The following is a 26,331-nucleotide window of genomic DNA, read 5'->3' on the forward strand; positions in this document are numbered from 1 at the left end:
GATGATTTCCTGGGGTCTCAGATAGGTTACTTGATGGTGAGTATAAGAGTTTATGTGAGAGAAATATTCAAGGGGTACTATAAAGCCCACAGTAGGATATTGCCATTCAGAGGCTTAGAAGAGAAGCCTAGGCTTCAGATAAAGATATGGAAAGTGTTCTCATAGAGGAGATATTTAAGACATAACAATAGTTGAGATGTATAAATTCAGTGGCCCAGTTTATGAAAACTTGAAGAACACTAGAATACGAAGAATGGCTGAAGGAAGAGGATTTTTGGAGGAAAACTGAACATTCATCAGGCAAGGGTCTTTTTGTCCAAGATAAGAAAGTTTGCTGTCTTAGAAACTGCTGGAATAGAGAGTTTTAAGAAGGAATTAATTGATAGACTCAAATGCAGGAAAAAAAAATGAGGGATATATGGATTGACAATGTCCATTAGTTTAGACAACCAGGTCATTAATGACTTCAATAAGAGACATCTTTGTAGAATGGTTGAAGAAGACTCAAATTATAGGGGGTTGATGAGAGAATGGGGAGATAAGAAAGTAGTCACAGTGATTACAGCCTAATTTTCAGGAAATCTACATGTGAAGGAAATCAGAAAGATTAGAGAGATCAAGGAAGAGTATTTCTTAGGATCAGAGAATCTGGAATATTTATAGGTTAAGAGAAGGAACCAGGAAAAAGAGAGAGAAATAAAGATATAGCAGAGAAAAGCTTGGCAAATGGCATATGATTCTAGAAGTAGACTACGAAAAAGTACAAGTGGTTGTGTGATACTTTTGAAGAGAACACCTAATCTTCTGGGTGAAAAGGAAACGTGGTAGGATGGGTGCGGTTATAAATTCACTGGCAGATGAGACGGCAGGAAACTGAGGGTGTACACCACTAAGGTCTGATGAGATTGGGATGGCAGCGTTTGTGTAAGAGGCCGGAGCAGAGTGTTAAAAAGTTGGGATAGGCGCTAAGGACAAAATGGTAACTTTCCTATGACAGAATATCCTCAAGGCAAGGGAAAGATGGTGAGATTTAACAAATAAATAAAGCCAATATTAGTTCCACTTTTCACTTTCCACCGTCCCCAAGAGGCTCACATTCACTGAACGGCAAAAACATATGGATTATATTCTTGGCCATGTGACTTGATTGCTGTGAAATTTTACCACGAGTTGAAGACGCTATGTGATGAATCCTCGTACCTCTAGGAATCTACTAGCCATCTATTGCCCCAGGTCCTTTGAAGGGACCTAAATTCCTAAGGTGGGGATATGTATAGGACAACCTAAAAAAATAATAACATCCTATATTTATTGAGCTCTTACTATAACTCAGACCCCATTCTATGTGTTTTTACATTATTAACTCATTTAATTATCACAAAAAGTCTGAGGTGGTAGTATTATCATTTCCTTTTTATGCATAAGGGTTGGCAGAGTGCTACCTGAGTGCTCCTCTTGTAGGTGAGGAAGACCGTATGAGTAATTCTGGTCAGTGATCTCCAGGAAGAAATAACATGTATCATCCTTTCTGGGCTGAAACAGAATAGCAGAAGTGTGAACTTCCAGGTGACTTTTCCGTTCAGTGGCAATGATGGTGGCCTCAGTTTCTGGATGCGCAACTACAACATGGCTGAGCATCTGTCAGCCCAGGGTACCTGAGAAACTGTGTGTAGAAGAGACCCATCTATTGCTCTATAAGCAATAATTAAATTTTGGTGGTGAAGTCACTTAAATTTGAGGTGGGGTATTAGTGCTACCACAACATAATCTAACCTTTACTACCAAGTTAGCAAAATAAGAGACAAAGTACCAGATCACGGAGCTGATAAGTACTTTCTTCACTTTCTTCTGTAATGGTGAGATAGGACAAATAGGAATCTGCTACCCAACTCACAGCCCCAGGTATATTGCAGTGACCTAAATTTCTAATGCTTTCGGCAGTTACGTAGTCACTGCCCTCTTTCACACACTCATGGTAGACACCTCTAATTGATCTTGAACTCTCTCTCACTGAGTCTGGGAGTGATCTAAAAATTACTTTCAGTGAAGGAATCAATTTTTCAGAATTGACATGTGATATGAAACCTGTTTGTCATCAGTATTATGGACATTTGTTTATGTCACTCCGTGTTTATAACAGGCACATGTCTATACCGGTGGGGGGAGGGTTATGATAGAGGCATATGTGATTTACTATAGGAACACAAAGGAAAAAGTACTTACATTCTATGTGGAACTCAAAGACAGTTTTCAATGGAAGTGTCATTGAAGGTGATCCTTGGATCATGAGTCCAACTGGTGAGGAAAATTAAAAGTGTGAGATGGTTACTTGAGGTAGAAGTAACAGCATGTTAAAAGGGCTGGAGGTCTGAAAGAGAACAGCACATTCTGGGAACTACACATAATTCAGCACGGATCAAGTGCAAGACGATGCAGGAGTTAGACTGCTATGTGTGTGGTAGATGAGGCTGGAGCACTATGTAGAGGCCAGCTCTTGAATGGCCCGTACGTGATAGGTGATGAAATTTTGCTTTGTCCTCTAAGATACGGGGATTTTAAGGAGGGAAATATATAATTCACTTATATAGAAAAACATTTTGCTGGCTGTGGTATAAAGGATCAAACGAAGAAGAATAGTTTTGTGGCAGGATGACCAGCAAAGAGATTGTCCTAGTGAGATATAATGAGTGCATCGACTAAGAGGGTGACAGCAGAAAATGTAGAAAAGACAGATTCCACAGATTTTACAGAGCTAGAGGTGATAGAAATTAGTGATAGATTATTTGAGTGTAAGGAAAGGATAATCTAGATTGGCTCCCAGATTACAGTTTGAGCTAGTGGTGAATCATGGATAAAAAATGGAGAGCAAAAAATGTAGATGCTGGAGTGAAGGCAACAGAGATATGTGAAATTATTTCCTATTTAAGATTTCTTATTAGCTGTAGAATCTAGCAAATGGGCTCATGGATCTGTCTTCTCAGGAAACCTCCCTGATATGTACAGGTCAATTCAGATCCTCAGAGAAGCAGACACCAAGGCAGGATTAGATGTGCAAGAGATCTATTGAGGAAACAGCCTGTTAAGGATGAAGTGAGAAGAGATCAGGCATAGGAAGGGAGAGTTTCAGACTGTGATGCAGGGCTGACGCCTGTGAAAGGGGGAGGGCAGGAGGAGTGGGTAGGAAGAGTGGTACAGAACTGAGAAGAGGCTCTGCTAAACCAATGAGGGATCCCTGAGCAAAGATGACCCGTTAGAAGAGTTCCACGTTGGGCACGAATGGCCAAGCTTTAACACCCACATCACGTTAGTCTTTGGCTGGGGGCAGCCCTGAGAGAGCATGGCTCAGCATGAAGAGTATAGCGGATTCGAATGTGGCAGCTAGAGGCTGTCACTGGCAACACTCCTCCCAGCAGTCTCTTAAAAGGAGACCTAAGTGGCATACTTCATGGCCACCAAATATCTGTTCTTGAATATTGCAGAGCTCCTTTTCTTCAAGATCATGGTTGGATTGTGTTCGGTGTGTGTTTTCTTAGATTCTGTTATTTGTCTATTTGGCGTCTATTCATCACAGGGCTAATTATACTAACCATATTTTCTTATTTTCTGTATTTTTGATCCTCTGAGATTTGGGGGCTTTACAGACACTGGGGGAGACTGCCCTTCCCAGGGCTAGTTCTTTCCTAAAGATAATAACAATTTGTCTATGAGTACTCCTTTCAAATGCAAACCGACCAATCCCACATTTATACCCCCCAACCACTTCCTTATCTAAATCTCACACACTAAGGTGGTATTTCCTCTGCCTTAAATCATCCCAGGGCCAGGTACCAAGTAACTAAAGACCACCCCTATAGCCCAAAGCCCACCAGAATTATTCAAACCATCTGCCCTAGCCTGTTTACTCTGCCCTGCCTTGCCTTTCCCACAGAAACCCCGATAAAGGCTGTGGCCTAAGCCCTCCCTTCACTACTGCTTCTGCTTCCAGACTAAAATCTGGTGTTCCTCCTGTGGCCCTGCATGGCGAGTTGTGCCTCTCATTTGTGGAAGAACTGTGAGTAACATTAAACTTTCTCTTCGATGGCATTGACTTCTCCCTGTCATTTCTTAGTCACCTTTATAAATTAAGACCCAGAGACAAAACAAATTGTATTTTACTACTCCTTTAAAATTAGGAAGTCATGTGACTTACTTTGGTCATTAAGTTGTGAGTGGAAGTTTTAAAACACAGTGCATGTTCTGTCAGATTATCTTTTTCCCATCAAGGAAAACACATTTCGAGTAGAGTTTCCATCAATCTGGACCCTGATGACGAGCAGAGGCACATGCCAACTCATGTTGGAAATGTAGAGTGAGCAAGAAACTGCATTGTTCTAATAAGCCACTGAGATTTTATATTTTTGTTGAAGCATAATCTAGATTATCCTGACTGTGATTATAGCTTTGGGGTTTTTACCAGAGTATTCCAGTTTCTACACACGTGGAGAGTAGTTTGGGAACAGGAGCCAGTGACCATACCACCAGAATCCAGTTTGGTCGGACATCAGAGCAGGACAATTCAAAAGCACTAGTACAAGAAATAAATGAACATGATTTTCCTTCTTAGCTTCTAGAGCCATTTATATTTAGAAGGACAAGCTCAGAAGCCATAGATTGTGGCAGGTTATTAATACATAAATGTACTCTGAGTTTATAAGACCACACATTGTAACAGTCAGTCAACAATATTTCTTATGCATAAAGAACTTTGAATTAGGTGTGTTGGAATACAGAAAAATGAGAAATAGATGATTATAATAATCCCTTATATCATGTGCCACGCACTATAGGTTCCAAAGATTTTTCAAAAATATTTTCTTCCACTCAGCGAAGTAGGTAGGGAAAGTATTATCCTAGTTTTACAGATGAGGAAATGGAAACTCACAAAGATTAAATGACTTGCCTAAGGTCACATCAAAGTCACAAAGCGGATATGTGGTAGACACAAAACTAGAAGCATCACTTCTGAGTAGAGGCTCTTTCATACCAGCCTATAAATTAAAGTAGGTACTTCTCCTGAGGGCTGAAATTCTTGTTGCCAGAACAAGTTTAAGAATATTTTCAAAGCCTATAGTCAAATACATGAACATCACTGAAGTATTTGTTTGTGCCACGGTATTGGATGAATGCTATAATTAGAAAATGAACATGAAGAAGACCTCGAACCATCAAACAGATATGGGGGTTTCTAAAGCCCTTTTCAATTTCATCCTTTTCAGACTGAAAAGACAGCATGAAGTGTTGGGGAGATGTTGGCTAGAAACCTTGGGAGCTTCCCAGATGAAATCTGAAACTGGCACCGACACATGGAGAGCAAGGAGAGACTGAAGAAAGTGGCAGATCACTCCATATCGGTAGGTGGCAGGTTTAACAAGCAAGGGAACTTACATACAAGGCTTGTCTTAGGCAGCCACAAGACAAGTAGATCTCCACACCTGCTGCCAAAATCTTAAAAGTTTATACAGAGGCCTTAACGGGGTTCAGTCACATAAACTGTCCAGATGCTCTCAATAACACATTGCTCTCTCAAGGCTGCGTCCTTGAAAACAGCTCCAGCTGTGGGAATGGTGAGCAGAACGCACATTTCAAGGACAGGGGAGGGAATGAGAAGCCTCCAATAGCCCAGGTCCAGCTTTTGGGTCAACCAGTGGTCACGTCCTCTTGATGACCTTCCCCAACAGGAGAGAATCAACACTAAGGAAAACTAAAAATCACCATTTATGTGTGACTTTAATTCTCAAGTGATTTTAATGTATATTTTTTCACCTGTATCTTACATTTTCCCTAGAAAGAATTATTGACTTGAGCCCAGATCTTGTGCCCATAAATCCTAAACTCTTATGATGAAAATAGATTTTTTAATCAAATTTTGGAATACTATTATAAGGCAACCCCCTTGGAAACTTGAAAGACTAACAAATTGATGTGGGGATTTTAACACACAGACTTATGCTCCCTCCCATTGACTCTGGTTTCTGTGCCTGCTTTAGTTCTGGCAGTTTCTGGACCAGGTCTTATGAAAATGGTAGCTCCTAATTCCTGTCTCTTGGGATACTCACTCTTGAAACCCAGCCACCATGCTGTAAGGAAGCCCAAGTAGTCCATGGAGAGATCCACATGAAAAATAATTGAAGTCCCAATGCTGCAGCACCGGCTGAGCTTCCAGCCGATAGCCAGCACCAAATTGCCACCCATGTCAGTGAGCCATATTGGAAGTGACTCAGAAATGGGCTGTCCCATTGAGCCCCACCCAAATGGTAGATCTATGAGCAAAATAAAATATTACTGTTGTTTTAAGTTAGGGGATTTTGGGGTGGTTTGTTACACAGTACATTGGTGAAATTTGCCTAGGTTGGTTTTATGTGGAGAGGCCTTCTATAGTACATAATACAGAGTACCTTGGTCTGAGTTTAGGGATTTTGTGTCTTCTCTTGCATTTTACAGTTAAAGAAATGATCTCCTCCTGTGTGAACATGAATCTCCTCAAATGGGCCTTGGGTTTACTGTATTGTGCGGTTACCGTGTATTCTTGTAGTGTTGTCTGAGGTCATGGAGAAACGTCATATCTATATAAGATGGAAGGGGCCTTCAATGAAATGACTTGGGGTTCTTTTTGTCAATCAGTGGGGACAGTGGGGGCACTTCCTTTAAGGAAAGGAAATGAGATTTGGGACAGATGATAGAGAAATTCTCAACTCTCATTATGCCTCTTTCTTGTGCCTCTTTGATTTCAAAGTGCAAAAGTACTTTAAAGGAACTTAATATGCTTAAACTCACCAACGTCATGTTCTAAGGTCGCAGTTTGGCCTCACTCATGCCACAAACACTTAGGAGGAGCATTAGGTCTTTGACTGGGCCAGAGCTTAGAGAGGGCCTGGACCCCAAGCCCAGAGTGGTGATGAGTCTTCATTAGGAAAGACTTGTTCTTGGCGGGGAAAGCATATAAGAGATGGTGATATCCACCTACCAAACACCAATGGGATCCAATAGGATCCTGGGCTTGAATATGAATTTAAGGCAGGGATCTTGTCACGCCTAGCACAGTCCCTGACACATAGTAGATTTTGAGAGTGAGACTGAGACAGTGAGTGAGAAACGCTGGGCTCCTTTTGCCATTTAACCCAAGCTTTCTTGGAGGCTGCCATCTTTAAGCCCTTCTTGTTGCTTGTTGCTTGCGCGTGATTTCGTGCATTTGGCAACATAGATCAAGCCCACGAGGAAACAGTTTTTATACACACACACACACACACACAGAGCCCTACAGTGCAAATTTTATGAATCCGAATCGTGGTTCACACTTAATATATTTCATGATGAACTTCAAACCAATTCAAGGGAGGCGTTTTTCTGGCTTTTAAATTGACAGCAGCAGTCTGGGTTTTTCGTGACCCGATGCTCCGTCCAAACAGAAGCAGGGACTCCCTCCTCTTGCTCTCTCCGACTCTGCCTAACAGGGAGCGAACAGAGGCACCCGCAGTGGACTCGGCGCGCCGCATGGGGGACACTACCCGCGGGAGCTCCGTTTCCTCAAAGCACAGCTGGCTCAGGACGGAAGGACAGAGGCATCCAGGGTGCCAGGCGCGGAGTGCAGCTGAGCCGGAGCCCCCACGCCAGGGGCCGGGCCTCGGGGATTGCCGCCCCATACCGCCCACTCAGGAATCCCCTCCTCTGCCGGGCGCGCCCCCGCCCAGCTAGCCGCGCGCCGCGGCCGGATCTTCTCGAATTTCAACACAAAGGGAATCCTCGGCTGCAGGAAGTGCATCACCAGAGAGGGGGCCCGGGGGCGGGGAGAGGGGGATGCTTCCCTCCCTCTCTACACCCCCGCCCTCCCGGAGCCCTGGACGGCCGTGACGAAACCGTCAGGGTCCCCCCTACGCCCCATGAGCCGGGAGAATTCAAACAAGGAGCCCCCCCGCAACAGTAGGGGCGGGGGGCGGGCGCTGTCGCCTCCCTCCAAGCCCAGCTCCCCGGCGGCGAGGATGCCAACTACCCCTCGCCGGGCTAACGCACCTGTTCGCTTCCCCCTCCGTTCCTTCCGGGTGCACGAGCACCTGGGCTTACGTTTGTTTTTCTACCCCTGGGCTCTCAACTTTCCTGCCACCTCGCCTTCCCCTCCAGGGTTTTCGGTAGAATGCCGGCTCCAGGTGTCCTCCTCCACTCCCAGCAGGGCTGCGCCCCGGGCTTGGGCGAGGCTTTCCCTGGCAGAACATTGGTGGAGAGGGAGTCCCCGCGTAAGCAAGGGGGAGAAGGACAGGGAGAGACCACTTTCGTTTTCCAAGACACTTGCCGTTCCGGGGACTCGGCCAGGCTGTCTCTCTGGAGGGGCCAGTCTTGGAGGCAGCCTCGCCGCAGGGCGGGAGGAGAGGAGGGAGGCTAGGCAAATTTGTGTTGAAGCTATTTTTTCAAGCCAACCTTGCTGTTTTTACTTAGATTGTATTTTGCAAATCAATAAAAACAGCAAACTTTTCTAGAAATGTTTTATTCACGTTTCTTCGGAGAGTGGGAAACCATCCATTGTCCATATAAAAAGCTATTATTTTCTTTTAGTTTAGAATGGCTTGGGGAAACCAATGGCAATTTGGGGAGAGGGGCTGAAACAGCCCTTTTTTGGAGCGCAGGAAGGAGAGGTGGAAAAACCCTGGCGCTTTGGATCAGTTCCCGGCTTGAAAGACCCGGGTGACCCGGCAGGGGGCCGCGCAACTAACTCCAGGCTGCCCCGCTCCTATCGCGGGCACTCACGATGACAGGTGCGCCGGAAGGGGGCCACCTCCCCCTGGGGCGTCTGGCCGCCTCAGCTCTCTGGGACACCACTGGGGGGCCTCCCCCCTCTCAAGTTCTAGGCGGAGGCCGGGTACCTGCCGCGACCTGTCTCCTCCCCTTTTCCAACACCACACCCACGGGACTCCGGTCTCCCCGGGAGAGGGACGGAGCGGGAACAAAGGGGTCTTTGTTCACTGGCTCCTGGGGGGGGTGGGAGTCGTGCTCGCTCGCGTTTCCCGGCGCCCCTTGGAGACGGGGAGGCTCAGCGCCACCGAGCCTCGCCCACATCGAGCGCTGTCCTCCATGACCCCAGCGCCTTAGGTCAGGGCACGGCGCCCCGGGCCACCGCGGGCTCTTTCCCGGCGGGTGGGGTGGGGGGCGAGGCACCGCGCGGCGGCGCCTGGCGGGCACTGCAGCCCGCGGAGGGACGGTGGGGGGGTTTCGGCAGCTGGCGGAGGTGGAGGGGGCGGGAGAGGGAGCTTGCTCCGGGCAGAGCCTGGAGGTGCAGGGCGGGCTCCGAGACCACTCTCGGGGCTTCTCCTGCCAGAGCAGCGGCGGCTGGAACTCGCTCCCTCTCTCCTTCCATCCTCCCCTTTCCCGTGATCGGCCCCATCACCACGCCAGGCCCCCCTCCCCTGCCGTCATCACGCTCCCCTTCTCCCTTCGTGGCGCTTTCCTCTCGAACCATCCTTCTGGACAAACTTTGATGGAGAATTTCACACCACGCTGGAAAAATGCCGGTTATGAAAGGATTACTGGCGCCCCAGAACACCTTCCTCGACACCATCGCCACCCGTTTTGACGGAACACGTAAGTCTTGCACTTCGACGAGTTGCATGGTATTTTTTAAGAATGATTTTTTTCATATAAATTACTTTCGTTCCCACCTTCCTTTTTGCACCAGCGGAGTGGATTCCTTCTGTTCTTGCCAAGATGTCTTTTGTGCGCAGAAATTTCTTTCCTCCTATGGTTCGGTGTAGTGTTAACACTTGGATGTAGTTGGCCCCCTTGACTTCTTGGGTTTGTAAGGGCTGGAAAAAGAGCCTGAAGAAAGACCGACGCCCGTGTTCACTGTGGGACTTGCATTCTGGTACCTCTTTAAGTAATTGGTTTTTAATAATTTTATGAGGTGAAAGTGGGAATTGTCCGTATGGTGAATTGCCACCTTATCCTTCTAGAGTTTCAAGGCTCCCTAGATTACAGAGAGAGTTTGGAATATTCTTCGTCCGTGCAGCTTCGTTCCGTGAGGTCTTTCGGATAGGCATGATTTACCATGTGAGTTTAAGAAATGCAAACTAGAATCAGGATTGCCAAGTGCAAGCTTTCTGTAGAATTCTAAGCGTTGTGAGTTTGTCAGAATCTTGATTCCTGCTTTTAAGCTAGAATAGTGTACCTCTCAATCCTGAGATTATCCTAACACTCGAGGAGAGGCTTTTGGGGAAGGAGGAACTGGGCATTACAAAGGCTGATCTGATCATAAGAGAAAGTTTCAACATATGTTTTTGATGGCGAGTATTATTGGACGTTTAGCTTGTTTAAGACAACAGTTAAAAAACAAAGATATGGTGTTGTGGGGATGCTTGGAGACTGTTCAGAATCAACTGCAAATTGTTCTCTTTCAGGACCATGGTCAGGTCCTCGTTCCTTCCCAGGCTTCTCAAGCTCCCTTCTTGAGCCAGTTGGTCTTCCCAGCAGGCTTTCACCCTGTAATTAGGAGTCTGTTCTCTCACATCCAACAAATGCTCTCATTTGGTTTCACTATGACTATCCAGACCTTCCTCCTAGCTTGTGTTGCTTCTGTATGCTTTCCTTTTTCTGCCTGTTACACAAGATTCATAGAAACTCATTTATTCTAAAGGCTCTTTCAGTAGTTCAGGCACCATTGTTTTTTACTATGATGATATATTTCTTAGAGCTGATATGGGAGAGCACATGTAACTCTATTTCCACTCCAGTAGGCTAGATACACACTGTTATTATGGTGGGAAGTAAGTTCTGGACTTTTGCACTTCAGGAATAGTTGGAAAAGTTTACATGAGAGAGAAATGAAGCATTTACTTGACTTTGTTCAATTTTTATTTTTGACATCCAGCCTACTAATGGTAGTTGGTGCGGATATTCTTCCAGTGTTTTTATCTTTAGCTTTAGCCATTCTCTCCCCTTTTCTATTCTAGATGTGTCAGACAGTATGAGTGAAGAGCAATGCCATCATATATCTGTCTTCCCTAGACAAAAATAAGAGAAAATATTGTAATACAACTTCACGTCCCTGCCATTGCCATTATCTCCACCACCCAACCACCACACAAAATCACCACTGCTGTTTTTAACCAGGCATGATTGTGGGACTACTATTTATTACCTTAGGAACTGATCAGTTTCATGTGGATGTTCTTGAAGCTGCAAATTTAAACCCAAAAGGCTTTCAACATTGATCACAAATGCATTTGTTGAAAATGAAGTAATTGGTAAATGGCAGTTGCTTGTCTCATTGTCACTTAAAGTCGAATGGAGTGCAATGTGTAGTGAATCATCGCAGCGTAGCCCCAGGAATTACTGCAGCGATCTGTTTAGGTATCAGTTGCTCATGAGAGGGGCTTCAGATCCTCAGTGTGAGGATACTTTTGCCTCTTTCTCACACTATAGCGTTTGATAAGCAGAGGGCATATAGAGAGATTTGGGTGTACTAGAGAGTAGCTCTTTTTCTATTTTAACTACACATTACTGTTAATAAAATAGAAGGTTAGAAATTTTAAATCCTTATTTGGGAAGATCGCATCACATACAAGCATTTAAAATAATATTCAAAAAAACCAAACTGTTGGAGAGCATGCTTGGTCTGTGTTCCACAGGGTCTGGGGATTCCTGGAGGGAGCCACTTTGTATGAAATCAATCTGCAAATCAGTGAAGCAGATTTCAAAGTGATGAGTAACATAAAGGTTTTCTTTGGCAAGATTTTGTTCACAACATTTAATGAATACTGCTTGTGCCAACAAACCCCACTCAACGAAAGAGGATTGTATTTTCTCATTTGCTTTTTGTTTGAATTGCAGGATGACTTGAATAATCTGAAACTTAAAAAACATACTTTAAGCAAATTTTTAGCCACAAATTTTGCTGTATCTAGAATCATGGGCATACCATTTCCCCTGCTAAATATTTAGTTTATCTTATTACACTATCTTTTCTGTGTTGACACAGTTTTATTAAGTATCATTACTACTCCTGAAACTCTTTTCCTATGATCATCTTTCTTTCTCTTGATTTTTTATAGTAGTCATTTATTTTCTTGTGCAAGATAAAACTCTTTGCAAGTTTTAAATTGGCAAAATTGCCACCTGCCCAAATAAAGTATACTAAGAAAGTTAATAATAATATATTCAAAATGTAATGTGTTTACATGGTACATTTTCTGCCTTATTTGTTAGGTATATTTTATAGTCATATTAGTTTCTTATTTTATTTTATTTTGGACAATTCTGATGAAAAATAAGAGAGCAAATAATAACACTGGCAAACCACCTTGCTAACTTAACCACCATGCAGTATTATTATTAGCCTTTTTGATTTAATATTGTAATGGAAATAGTAAAACTTAAAACATCATCTAAAATTTCTCCCAGGAAAAAATAAATATACGACACTAAAAGCCTATAACATAATCTTACTAATTTATCAGTTGCAATGTTATCACAGTGCAACATAAAAAAGTTAATAATATCGTTTATCACATAGTGACACTATTGTTTTACATATTATGGTATTTTTTCCTTTTAATATTTAAGAAGTAAGCTTTGTCAGGATTGAAAGACAATTGTGGACCATTAATTGAAACTATTTTTTCTCATATACAATATAATTTTAAAAAACTATTGGAAAATATAAATTTTTATATAAAACTACCCTAAAATATATTTACTCTTGAAATGTGTTCTCCTGGTTTGTGTTTAATTGAAATGTAAATGAGACTTAGAAAAACTAAGAACCATGCAAATATTGAATATGTGTGCCCCATTTAGGGGGAAAAAAGTAACTCCAGTGAATTTCTTTGACTCATTACATGTAGCCATACTTTTCACTTGAAACACTCTAAAACATACACACACACAGTCTTAACATTATGACCTGCATGTAGTTCACTCCTACATAGTTTCTTTCTTTTTTTAACACCTTTAATGTATTAAAAAAAATCTTTTCTGAGTAGACTTTTGCTTTAAGTACATGAATATTAATGCGGACAAAGGGAAAGTATAAGAAGAGAACACATAAGTACGTATTTTTAAAAATAGTTTTTCAGTACAAATATTTGCCACAGGGTACCATTTGAGAAAAACACGTGTTTTTTTTTTTTTTAGGATGTAAAACTTTCAGAGGGAAGTGTCCATTTTCAAACATAATGGTGCATTAGCCTACATTTTCCAGTCATATCCAAATTTGGCCAGAATCCTTCTTCCCCTTTGGGGATAGTGAGACACGACTTCAGCTTTAAAGGAAGTTTGCAGCCCAGTGGACTCTATCAAGGAGACTCCAAAGTATTCAGAAGAACAGTAGTTTAGAAACTCATTCATATTTGTATATATTTTATGTACTCCTGTATAGCCTATTCAAAATGGTCTAAGAAAATTTCTTAAAATTGATGTACTTCTTTTTTTTTTTTTTAAAGATTTTATTTATTTATTTTTTTCCCCCCAAAGCCCCAGTAGATAGTTGTATGTCATAGCTGCACATCCTTCTAGTTGCTGTATGTGGGACGCAGCCTCAGCATGGCCGGGGAAGCGGTGCATATGTGCGCGCCAGGGATCCGAACCCGGGCCGCCAGCAGGGGAGCGCGCGCACTTAACCGCTAAGCCACGGGCCGGCCCTGACGTACTTCTTTACAGAGGCAGTTCTCCATGGTTTCTCTTTTCCTCCTTGTCCTTTCCTCAAGGTCCATAGATCTCTTAACACTGGAAGTGTAGAGAGAAGGGTAATGTACTCAAGCTGTAGGAAGCGGGGAAGACTATGTGGGACAGTGGAGATCTTCTTAAGTCTTTGCTGGGTTGTAGTTTGGACAATATCATCAAAGGCATTTAGCCAATAAAAAAGAATGAGCTCCATTATGTATGGGTCCATCTGTAAAAGGCTACTACATGAAAACGTTCAAGGAAATATCTAGCACTCCATAGACATCTCCTCACAAATGGAAGTTTATAAAGACTAGTTTTCATTTTATTTTTTTTTTGCATGCCACTAGTAGTCTTTTATTCCTATTCTTTTTGTTTAGGGAGATAGTTTCTGTGTTAGTTTTCTAGTTCTTTGTGGTAAATTACCACAAACTTAGTGACTTGTTATCTAACATTTTCTATCGGCTGGACATCCAGGCAAGGATTAGCTGGGTTCTCTGCTCAGGGTCTCACAAGGGTTCAAACAGGTTGTCAGCTGGGGCTGTGGTCTCAGCTGAGGCTTGACGCCCTCTTCCAAGTCCACGTGGTTGTTGGCAGAATTTAGTTCCTTGAGGTTTTGTGATTGAGGTCCCTGCTTTCTTGCTAGCTATCAGCCTGGGACTTTTCTCAGCAACTAGAGGTTGCCCTCAGGTTCTGGCCAGATGGCCTCTTCTGTAGGCCCTCCCACGACAGAACAGCTGCTTCTTCAAGACCAGCAGGAGTGTCTTTCTTTTAAGAGCTCAACTGACTAAATCAGGCCCACCCAGGATAATCTCTCTTTTTATTAACTCAAAGTCAACTGATTAGGGATCTTCATTACATCTGTAAAATCCCATCTAAAATCGTGTGTCCTGTCACACTCAAGGGAAAGAGATTAGACAGAGTATGTACACGAGAAGTTGGGAGCCGTCTTAGAATTTGATCTACTGCAACTGCTATCCCGTTGTTATAGTCTCATGCAAAGCCTAATGTTCTCACATTTGTTCTTCCATGAAGCAGATTCGTTGAGCTTACTCTGTAATTCTGTATGCACGTAAACTCTGCTGAGTTTATGTCTGAAATCTTTGTGACTATAAGTCACAGCTCACTGGAGGGAGGGTTGTCATTCACATTTGGTGATGGCGTATGAATAAACAGCCTAGGACATCTTTAGTCAGCTGTGCTGTCAGATTCTTCATTCTCTGATCTAGAAGTAATAGGAGACGTAGGAGCTTTGGAGAGACATAGGAATATTTTCAGAATATTAATCCCAGCCTCTTGACAGGGTGCTCCCTCTTTCCAGATAAGGAAGGTTACGTGGGGTCTGTAGGTCTGTGTGTAGGTATCTTAGTCTTTCCTGAATGGGGAACCAGTCCAAGAATGTGGCATCTGCAAAGAATGATACCTGAGGCGGGTCTTTGCACTCTAAGGCGACTGAGTTGTTTCTACCTAACCAGGCCCATTTTTGGGCCGACTACGTGGACTGTTTTGAAACAGTATGTTTTCCATCTCTTTCTGTTGCCTCTAACCACGTTTCAGATTTAAGGAACTCTCCGCTGTGCACTCTTGCATTGAGGTTGGCTATGTTAGACTAAATAATGTTCTTTATTTAAAAACTTTATTTCAGGTTTACTAAAAAATATAAAGGAAAAAAGAAAGAGGGAAAGGGAGGAGAGAGTAAAGAGGAAGGAGGAGGGAATTATTTATTCTCATTCTTTTGACTTTGTAGATAATTCTTCACCCTGCAAAGGACTTATCACAAGGGTTCTCATAACTTCCCTGCAATAAACAAACTGTTTGATTTACAAGAATTGGGTTTATATCTTTACCAGAAATGCATTTCTTTTGATGAGTGAGATATATAAATAGTAAGGAAAGTTTTATTATAGTCTTTAAAAGTATCAGATAATTTTGTTTTGATATCATTATGTAGAGGAAAATGGATACCTAATATGTTAAGAATGGAAATAATGTCCACAATATATTTTTTCAAGGCTCTGGAATTTGGCATAAACTGTAGACCAAAGACCATGGCATGAGCCCTCTTCTGGCGTGAGAAGCATGTTGAAGGTCTTGAATTACCAGTTTCTCGGATATCCTAGACCCAGCGTACTTTTGGGAGGGCACAGTCTCTCTGAAAAAGTCTACTTTATTCATTCAATCAATCAGTCATTTCTTCAACAGTATTTAATCAACACTGACTGTATACAAAGCCATTGTGCTAGGATCTTTGAGAGAAATCAGGCTTGTCTTTCTCTGAAAGAGAGCAATAAATGTGTGCACAAATTACTATAATATAGTTTGGAAAGAGATCAGAGTATTCAGGAGGTGTAGGCACAGGGCTGTGCATGTTGGGATGAGGGAGGAATAGATTCTGTGGGGGATGATCTGGGAGGGCTTCATATGATGAATGGCTTCTGGGTGGGAGTGATTGGCTCATATATAAGGGCAAGAATGATATTGTATTTATTTTGCCAATTTGTGTAGCACTTGTCATTGAGGCTAATAAGGGGAGGCTTTAGAGAGAAGAACAAGTATCTTAGAGGATGTGAAGGGGGCAAAGTAGAGGCAAGAAGACAGTGGAAAGTCAATTAGGCCAGAGGTAGAACATCTTTAAAGCCAGAGTGCTTTGTTATAATAAGCCATTGGAGGTTATAGATCCGTAAGAATATCTTATGGTAAGAGAAGTGTGATGCCAGCTATGCCTGGTGTAAAAACTCTCAACCTTCCCATATTCCACGGGCTGATGCATAATACGGGAGAAATGTCAACCTTGAAACCTAAGATGTTTCTTCCTGCTATCTTGTCTAATAAGGCATTTACAATTGGACAAAGCTCCCATAGAATGTAATGAAATTAACGTGCTCTTCATTTTCTTACAAACGTGTGCTTTGCCTGGGGAGCTAAATTTCTCTTAGGAAAGGGAAAGATTGGTTTCTGACCACATAGCTGAGTACTCTTCTCCTCCAGGGCTGTTCACCCCTGTGTTATACTATAGAATTATGCCTGTGGAGAAGAAAAAGAATTGAGAGTGTGCTAGAATTTAGTCCCAGTGAAGTCGATTGGAGAAATGCCAACACTAAGAGGTACAGAATTGCAACTGCTGCAGAGATAGTAGGGTTCACCCTGGCAATGTATATTTGCTGATATAGTCTAAATACTAAGTTTTTAAGTCCATTTTGGTTTAGTAGAGCCTACAAGCAAAAAAGATGAGACTTCAACTTTACCTATGGCACAGTTCGTGTTTAGCAACTGGAACAATTGAAGAGCTTTCTCAGTAATTTAAACAGTCAAATATAGTTCTTGGCTTTTAAATTCCCTGGAAGATATATTTTGCTTTCCTTTCTAGCTGTTAATGCAACTATCTCCCTCCCTTAAACCCTTCAAAATTCACATGTCCCCAAATGAACTAATAATCTTTTCTAGGCTACGAAACCTATTTGTCTTCTTATGTTTTCTGGCCCCGTTATTGGCATCACCACCCACCCATTTCTCCAAACTAGAAATCTGAGTTGGCCTTGACTGCCCACACATCTAATTGGTTATCAAGTCTTTGAGATTTTACTTTAGAAATGCCCAAATTTGCCTCCTCATCTCCCACTTCGTTGCTTCTGCTTTAGTTTGGATCCTCTGTTTCTTATCTACACAGTTATAAGCTTCTTCTAACTAGACTCCTGTGGCCATAGGCCCTTATCCTGCTCACTCCCTCTCCCTTCAGTCACCACTGTCCCCAGAGTGATTTCCATTAAAAGCAATATGACTGTTTAATCCCATAACCCTCCTACTTAAAGCTATCCGGCGGCTTCCTGCTACCTCTTGGAGTATGTCCAAAGTCCTTAGTGTCATTTGACCCCAAGATGACCGTGCAGAATCTTTTCCATCCCCTGCCTCCGAGGCTGCAGACATACTCACCCCCAATCCGCTGCTCATTTATGTCCCTGGGCCTCTGCATGTCACTTCAAGAGCAAGATCCTTTATTTTCTTCAAGACCCATCCTGAAAGTTACCTTCTATCTAAACTCTTTCTGTGAGGCTCCCCATAGAGTTAGGTGGCATTTCCTCTATGCTTCCCTCTAGTCAGCTCTTACATGTGCTCAAATTATATGCCTTCATATTTCAATTCCCACTATCAATGCCTTGAAGCTCTGACTGTGTCTTCATTCATTTTATCTCCCCCTTACTTAGACTTATGCTTGGAACAAAGTCTTTGGTCAGTAAGTATTTCTTTGAGTAAAAGAATTTCAAATTCCTTGAAGGCCAGGACTGTATACTGTCTTTATTTCCCTCCAGTAGTAACTGGTGTTTCTTTTATTCAGTATTATGTGATTAAATTTAGTTTTGAAACATAATTCTGGACTAACTTCCAGCCCCTCATTTTCACATGGTGCAAGTACTAGTTTCTTTTATAAAACTCTAATGATAATAGTGACTACCATTTGGGGCATGTCTACACACACCCTGCGTACTGTGCTGATGCTTTGTCTGTTCCTACCACACCCCAGCAACCCAGCAAGGAGGAACGGAGCCCCCCGTTTTGTTACAGATGACAGAACTCAAGCTCAGAATTTTTCTACGTTATTACACTAGCCTGTGATTTTTTTACTATAGCCTGTGATTTTCTACTATATCACACTACCTCTAAAATGTGTATTTTTATAGCGAGTATAAACAGACTGGGGCAATCTGTGGTATCATTTCTTGTTTCTAACTCTTGCAAAAAGAGATTTCTGCTTTCAAGTTTTTAGCCATTTCTAGTTTATGTGCCTGTTTTTTTTTCTTTTGATATATTATGCTTTAAGTACTTGTCATTTAAAGAATGTTTTTAAATTGATATTTAAGACTCACGTCTGGAACTACTAAAGGCATTCATTGTGCAAAGCAGTTGTGCTCATCAAAGAATATTGACTGTCCATTTTTTTTTAAAAAAAAAGAAATTCATTTTCTTTGAGATTTTGGTGCTGAGAATTTGCTGACTTTAGAACTTCTTTATGATTTTTTTACTGTCAGACTAATCCCTCCATAAAAGATATTCTAATTCTCGTAGCAGTTACGGTGACATCATTTCGTATTTTTACCTTGCTAATGTCTTACAGAGGAAATTCTTCTACCTGTTTTGAAGCTGCTTTTATTGGGAGAAATATATTCTCCAGTGTCAGGTACTATTGACATCTTGTAACAGAAATCATTTACCTTTCCTCCATGATGAACTTACAGAAAGAAATCTAACTCTCAAATCTAATCTAAAGCTCTTTTTTTTTCTTCGTGTTTTCTTTTTTTCTGTTGAGTCCTTTGGACAGACTCCCTCATTGTACTTGTCAGTCCAACTGAGTTTCTTACTCTGCTTGTTGAACTAGAAGGAACTGAGACCACAGCACTTACCAGTCTTTTCATGTTTTATTTGATTTTCCAGAAAAAAAGGGTCTATATAAGAAGTTCAGATGTGATCAAAATGTCAGATACCCAGTTTGACAGGAAGTAGACTTGTCCCTAAGTGTGGTGTTCTGTAATGGAGAGAATAATGTAGCAGAGACAACTGGGCGTACTTTTGACCTTACCTAAATAAGTGTTTCTACTATGACTCCATGGATGGTGGAGAAGAATGAGTCTTGGGACTGGAGCTTTTGTATTGTATTAATTTGGTACACTTTTGGTCAGGTTACATTTCAGTCCTCTGAAAATGAGCTTGCCACTCTTTCTCAAGAAATGTGAGGATTCAGATTTTAGGATATAGAATTAATAATTACCAAGGGTTCTTGTCTGTCTATACAGTGCTCCGTATCATGTAGTGTATTTTTGGTTGGAACAAACCAAAAGTTATAAAATTATTTGAAAGATAGTAATAATAGCTAATATTTGCATAGCATTTCAGTATATTCATTTTTTTATTCCATTACTTAAATCGCTTATGAACTAATAGACAAAAACTGGCTTCCTATTATAATTTTAAATGTACATTTGTTTTACTATAAGTGAAGTTGAGCATTGTTTAATATATTTAAGGTCTATTTGAATTTCCTTTTCTGGGCATTATTTGTTCATATTCATTGCCCTTTATTAATTGGATTGTTGCCATTCCTTTTATGACATCTCTGAGCTCTTTACACAGAAAGAAAGTGAACACTTTATTGGTAATGTGAACTGTATATGTTTTTTCCAATTTTGGTTGATCATTTGATTTTTATATTGATGAATTAATCAATTTTCCTTTTATGATTTCTGTGCTATGTATCATACTTAAAGAGTTGTTTCTGTTCTGAAATTATTTTTAAAATGCATCTTATGTGTTTTATCGTAGTTTCATTTTGTGTATTCAATTTTTTTCTCCTCCATTTTTAAGTTCTGTAATTTGATGTATTGCATATGATGTAGGGATCAAAATGTATTCGTTCTAGATTCCTGTCCATTTTCCTAACAACATAATTCAATAACTCATCTTTTCCATACTGATTTGAAATGTCTAGTTTATCATATTCTATATTTCTGTGTGTGATTCTTTCTATTTTTTGATTTTCTATCCTATTACATTCATTTACCTTTTTCTTTACATGTTAGTATCACAGTTTTAATTATAGAAGTTTTATGATATGTGTCTATTTTTTCCCCAGAATTTTGCTTGGCTAATCATACCTATTTGGAAGGTGACATGAATTTAAGAATTAGGTTGTCTAGCTGAAAAAAATCCTGATGGTATTTTTAATGAAATCTCCTGTAGGAAAAATAACATTTTTATGATGTTGAAAATTCAAATCCAAAAACTTGCTATGTGTTTCTATCATTTACGTCTTTTTAGGGGATTCTCAATAAAGCTCTTGCATGTTTCTTGCTTATTTTATTCCTAGTGATTTCATTTTTGTAGTTGCTATGTAAAATGCTATGTAAAATGGAATCTTTTTTCCCACTGTTTTCTTTTTCAAATTCAATCGTGTTTGTTTATTTGAAGGCTATTGATTCCTACGTGTTACTAATTTTTTGACCAGTCAAATATCTGTTATCCTGTTAATTTTGCAGTTAGTTTCTTGGGGCTTTCAGGTAAGAAATAATATTGTCCTCAAATAATAAAAATTTTGCTTTCTTGTTTCCAATTTTTATTACCCTTACTTTTTGTCCCTTTAATTTTTTTTCTATTGTCTCATTGCTTTGGCCAGTATTATAAATACAATAAAAAATGGTGATGATAAAGAGAAGCCTTCTTATTCCTAACTTTAACAGGAATTATTTTAGTGTTTTTCTAATAAGTATTTTTCTGGCTTTTAGTTTGAGAGAGAGATATTTTTATCATATATTTCTCCTTTATTAAGAGGTTTTGTTAAGTATTCCTATTTTATAAAGCAATTTTATCAATTGCCTTTTCATCATCTATCCAAACAATTCTATGTCTCTTATTGAATCAATTAATATGATAAATTTAATTGACAGATTTCGTAATATTAAACTATCCTTGCATTCTTTCAATAAAAGTTACTTGGCCATGTTGCTGGATTTCACTTGTTAATGTTTTATTTATAATTTTTACACTGGATATTTTAAATATATATGTTTGTGTGTGTGTGTAATATTGACATTTATTTTCTCTTTTTTTATGTGTGTACTATTGGATTTTGGTGGGGAACCACACATCCATGTTTGTTTGTGCTCATTACAATGTAGTCCCATCTGGTTTACCATTTGTGCCAGATTTTTCATGTTTTAATAAAGTATTACTATTAATCACTGCATCAAAATAAGCCAAGATGGGTTGGTAGATTTCCAGTTAGTTCTTATAGCTTTGACTATGGTCTTGTCTAATAGTGTCTCAGATGCCTGTGTAGTGAATATAGTTCTTACTTTAATGTGTAATTAAATCTGAAAGATGCCCAGAAATAATACATATCTTTTATCCCAACCCTTTCCATATACAAAATATTTAATAATATATATGTATTTATTTATCTTTTCCTAGGACAACATGTGCATTGTACACCAACCAGTAGCACCAAGGCCTATGAGATGCATGAAGTGACCAGGCGACAAGTTAGTGAGGTCAATAGGAAACATGGTAAATTATAGCTTAGGTATACCTGAAATATATGGAAAATGATCTGTATTTTTGATAGTTTTAAACATTTTTGCAGTGAACCTTTTGTAGCATCAACAACCTCACAAAATGAAAAATGTTTAAAGAAGTATTGAATTTCTATTTCTTAAGAAAGTTGATGAAAGTATAACAGGAAGAAAATGTCGACATTTACTTCTATCATGGCTGCCCACATTGGGGCAGTATCACTGACCACATTAAAATCAGATGACAGATCTGCTGAGTAGGCATCAGCCTGTTATTAAAAAATTAGTAGCTGCCTGCAATATGCCTGCAAATGATGATTCATTCCAGAGAAATTTCTTGGACATACGGCTCTGTGAAGCATGATTTTTCATTTAGATCACACTAGTGCTCTTCTAAATGATTTCATTCATTCTTTTTTTTTTTTGGTAAGGTTTATAATGGTATAATTTACATACAATAAAATCACCTGGTTTAAGTGTATAGTTGATGAATTTTGCAAAGTGCATACAGTCATGTAACCACCACCACAATCAAGATGCAGAACAGTATCTTCACCCCCAAAGGCCAGTACCCTCCCCACTGCCAGTCCCTAGTGACAAGTAGTCAGTTTTCTATCCCCATGGTTTGCCTTTTGTAGAATGTAATATTAGGGCCGGCCCAGTGGCTTAGCGGTTAAGTGTGCGCACTCCGCTACTGGCGGACCAGGTTTGGATCCCGGGCGCGCACCGACGCACTGCTTCTCTGGCCATGCTGAGGCCGTGTCCCGCATACAGCAACTAGAAGGATGTGCAACTATGACGTACAACTATCTACTGGGGCTTTGGGAGAAGGAAAAAAAAAAAGGAGGAGACTTGGCAATAGATGTTAGCTCAGAGCCGGTCTTCCTCAGCGAAAGAAAAGAGGAGGATTAGCATGGATGTTAGCTCAGGGCTGACCTTCCTCACAAAAAAAAAAAAAGAGAATGTAGTATTAATGAAATCATAGAGTGTGTAGCATCTTTTTTTGCTCTGGCTTCTTTCACTTAGCATAATGTTTTTGCAACTCATTCTTTTGGCATGTATCAGTAGTTTGTTCTATTTTATTGTTGAAAATTTCATTCAGTTTCTATAAGTTTTCTTGTACATGTAAAAAAAATGAAACAACAGTGGTTAGTGTATTATTTCAATTGCAGAAGAACTTAGCAAGTATTAACACCTTTAGGGTTTTCAGTGGAAAAATCAGCTAATTTTAATAATCCTTGAGTTTGTGCAACTAATTCATGGATATAAGTAAGGCCTTTCAAACTTTATTCCATAGAAGGTGAATCATATATTATCATAAATGTTATGTTAAATTCAGTTAAATGGATATTAAAGATAAAGTCATTTATTTTGTGGTGACAAGACAAATGGTAGAGCATAGTGTCACTGTAAAGACAATGTTTATTAAATTAAAATAAAGGGTGGAGCATAAATGTGCTTGGACTTGGTTGTGGTGTACACGTAATTCATTTTTATGTCCAAAAAATTGTGATATTCTATCAATTCCTATAGAGGCTGTAGCGGCCAAAATTACCAAATATTTTACATATGAGAAATAATTACAGTAGTTACCCTACATGATATGTGATGTTAAATACAGAAAAATTTTTGGTACGACAGTACATAGTTTCTCTTTTTATTGTCATCATCAGTCAGAATTTTAAAATGTTTTAGCCTTTGAATTAATGCTTTGTAAGCAAACTGTGTCTGACAAAATTATTAGTCTTTCCTAAATGAGCCTTTTGTATTCTCTTTTCATTTTGTTTGAAATCACTTGAAAATATTTAATCAAAATATTTAACAAATAGAGTATCAAAAACTTCATTTTAGTGGATAGAACTATTGTAAACAAATTTAAACACAGGAAGACATTGAAATGTATCACTAGATAAGCAAAGGAAAAATTAAACAATAGGAGCTCAAACTATGTACTAGATTAATTCTGAAATTCTCTAACCTTTCTTCGGAATATTTCAGCTTGGAAGACTGTTGATGAAGCTTCTATTTTTAATTGGATAAATCTATGTTCAGTGTTGAAACAATATAATTGAAAAAGTCTGTGATTTTGCAGCTTCTATATTTGGCAAAACACTAAAAAGAATCATAGAGACACCTTTGATGACAAATTTTTGTATTATAGAAATATTTTTTGAAGGTATTTACTCTGAATAAGGCAAATGAGAGAACTTAAGTATTCAGACTGAAATATTTACACTTTTCGACACAAAAAATAGAACTGAGATATTCTTAACAGCAAAATTTGGGGTGGGGAATGGAATCAAGAATATCCTCTATTTAGCAAAATTTGCCGTGTGCCTATGAGGTATTGCAGCAACCACAGAGTATTTTTTCAATGCAAATTTTTTATGGTCTATAGCAAAGAATTAATTGAAGATGTCTACAATTTCAAATTTATTAACCATAAAATTTACCATTGAGGAAAATTACAGGCAATTTTATGAATAAAGTTAAAAGTAATTATACTATACAGATAAAAAAGACACATTCTGGGGCTGGCCCGGTGGCTTAGCGGTTAAGTGCGCGCGCTCCGCTACTGGCGGCCCAGGTTCGGATCCCGGGCGCGCACCAACGCACCGCTTCTCCCGCCATGCTGAGGCCACGTCCCACCTACAGCAATTAGAAGGATGTGCAACTATGACTACAACTATCTACTGGGGCTTTGGGGAAGAAAAGGGGAAAAAAAAAAAAAGGGAGGAGGATTGGCAATAGATGTTAGCTCAGGGCGGGTCTACCTAAGCAAAAAGAGGAGGGTTGGCATGGATGTTAGCTCAAGGCTGATCTTCCTCACACACACACACAAAAGACACATTCTTTAGACTAATATCAGTGACTTGGTATAAGAAACAGATATGGCCAAGTACATGACTTAAATACGTGAAACTATAATAAAAATATCATTGTGCTTAGGTTATTATTTTATTTTCTGCTAACAAAGATATAGATATTATTTTACAGAAATAATTTAATGTTTCAAAATAGTTTTAGAAAAAAGAAATTTTACAGGTTCATTAATATAATAAAATCAGTCAAAATAATAAATAGTTTTAAAATTATATTTTATTTTTTAAAACATATTTTTACTCTCAAAGGAGTCCCTAAGTCATTCTATGTTATGCTTACCTCATGACAAGATTTTCATAGCTTTTTGAAATAGGGCTTTTTGGCCTTCTTGAGGTCACCAAGTACAAATTTCCTTAAATTAGAATTTTTATATAATTTAGTTTTGATATTATCTTCTGAGGTACATTAATGGAATTGGGGAATAATTTATCCCACAATTTTAATTGTTAATTTAAATATTAAAATAAGTATTCAATGGTTTATATAACCCTGTTTGATATCTCTTTAATTTTGATATGCCAGAAATGGAAAGTAAATTGGGTCTCTATTGGTCTGTGATTGTTCTAGATATTTTTATTGTCCTCACTTTAGAGACGAGAAGGCAGGGGACCCTAGGGAGGCTCAGTATTTTGTCCCAAAGCTAGCACATGAGAGGGCTGGGCTCTTACTCTCATCCTTTAAATGCAAAACCCATGTTCTTGCTTCAACTTTACTCTGATTTGCTTTAAAAGAAAGAAAAGAGAAGAGGATTGCCATTTAATGAGCAACCATGAGCCCATTGCTATGTTCGGTATTTTCACCTATATTAGTTTATTTAATCTCTGCAATACTGCAAGGTACATGTTTTTATTCCTACTTTATGCATAGGGAAATAAAAGCACAGAAAGTTTCAATAAACTGTCAAAAGTTACACACTTTTATAAATAGTGAAGCTGGAATTTATACATATGATTTTGACTATAGCAGTCTGTGTTTAATAAAATGACGGAAAATTGGAACTAAATTGTAAGGCATTAAATTTATATGTTAAGGTCTTAATGGTCATGGTTGACTTCACTTTGAGACACTTACAAACCATTTTCGTGTTTTTTAAGAGCACACCATTTGGGAAACTCAATTTAGAAAGTTGCAAAGTGGCAATGTTTTATAAACAGTATTTAGTAGATTACTCAGGAGCTTACTTCCCTTGTTAAAATAAGTACCAAAAGGGTTTTTCTTACCTGATGCGTCATGACCCACTGATACTGGAGATCACTTGAGGGCTATGCCACAAGTCCAGGAGCTTGATAATATTAGAACAGATTCAGAGTTATTTATAGAACAATGTCACTCTAACTTGAGTTTAAAAATGCTTCTGAATGCTTCTGACCAATCAGTGTTTGCTGAGGAGTGGGAGTAGGATGGAGAGAGGTGGAGTTACAAGGAAGCATGAGGAAACTTTTGGGGATGATGGATATGATCACTGTCTTGACTGTGGTGATGGTGTTTTGGGTGTATACATCTGTTAAACTTATCAATGTGCGCAATTTATTGTATGTGAATTGGACTTTAATAAAGCTGTTCAGGGCCGGCTCCGTGGCTTAGCGGTTAGGTGTGCGCGCTCTGATGCTGGCGGCCCGGGTTCGGATCCCGGGAGCGCCCCGAGGCACCACTTCTCCGTCCGACGTGAGGCCGAGTCCCGCGTACAGCAACTAGAAGGATGTGAACCTGT

At 39.8% G+C, this 26,331-nt stretch overlaps 1 protein-coding gene across 1 annotated transcript in view; it reads left to right on the plus strand.

The window, feature by feature from the left end:
• The first annotated feature begins 9,320 nt into the window (after positions 1 to 9,320).
• The window catches only part of KCNH8 (potassium voltage-gated channel subfamily H member 8), a 369,427-nt gene continuing 352,416 nt past the window's right edge, over positions 9,321 to 26,331 (plus strand). The window contains exon 1 of the mRNA XM_004419411.3: positions 9,321 to 9,606. Within this exon, the coding sequence (XP_004419468.1) occupies positions 9,531 to 9,606 (76 nt within the window). The 5' untranslated portion in view covers positions 9,321 to 9,530. The remainder of the gene's footprint in view (positions 9,607 to 26,331) is intronic.

The sequence above is a fragment of the Ceratotherium simum genome, chromosome 5, assembly GCF_057802395.1.
Source record: "Ceratotherium simum simum isolate JZ-2026a chromosome 5, ASM5780239v1, whole genome shotgun sequence".
NCBI classification, from domain to species: Eukaryota; Metazoa; Chordata; class Mammalia; order Perissodactyla; family Rhinocerotidae; genus Ceratotherium; species Ceratotherium simum.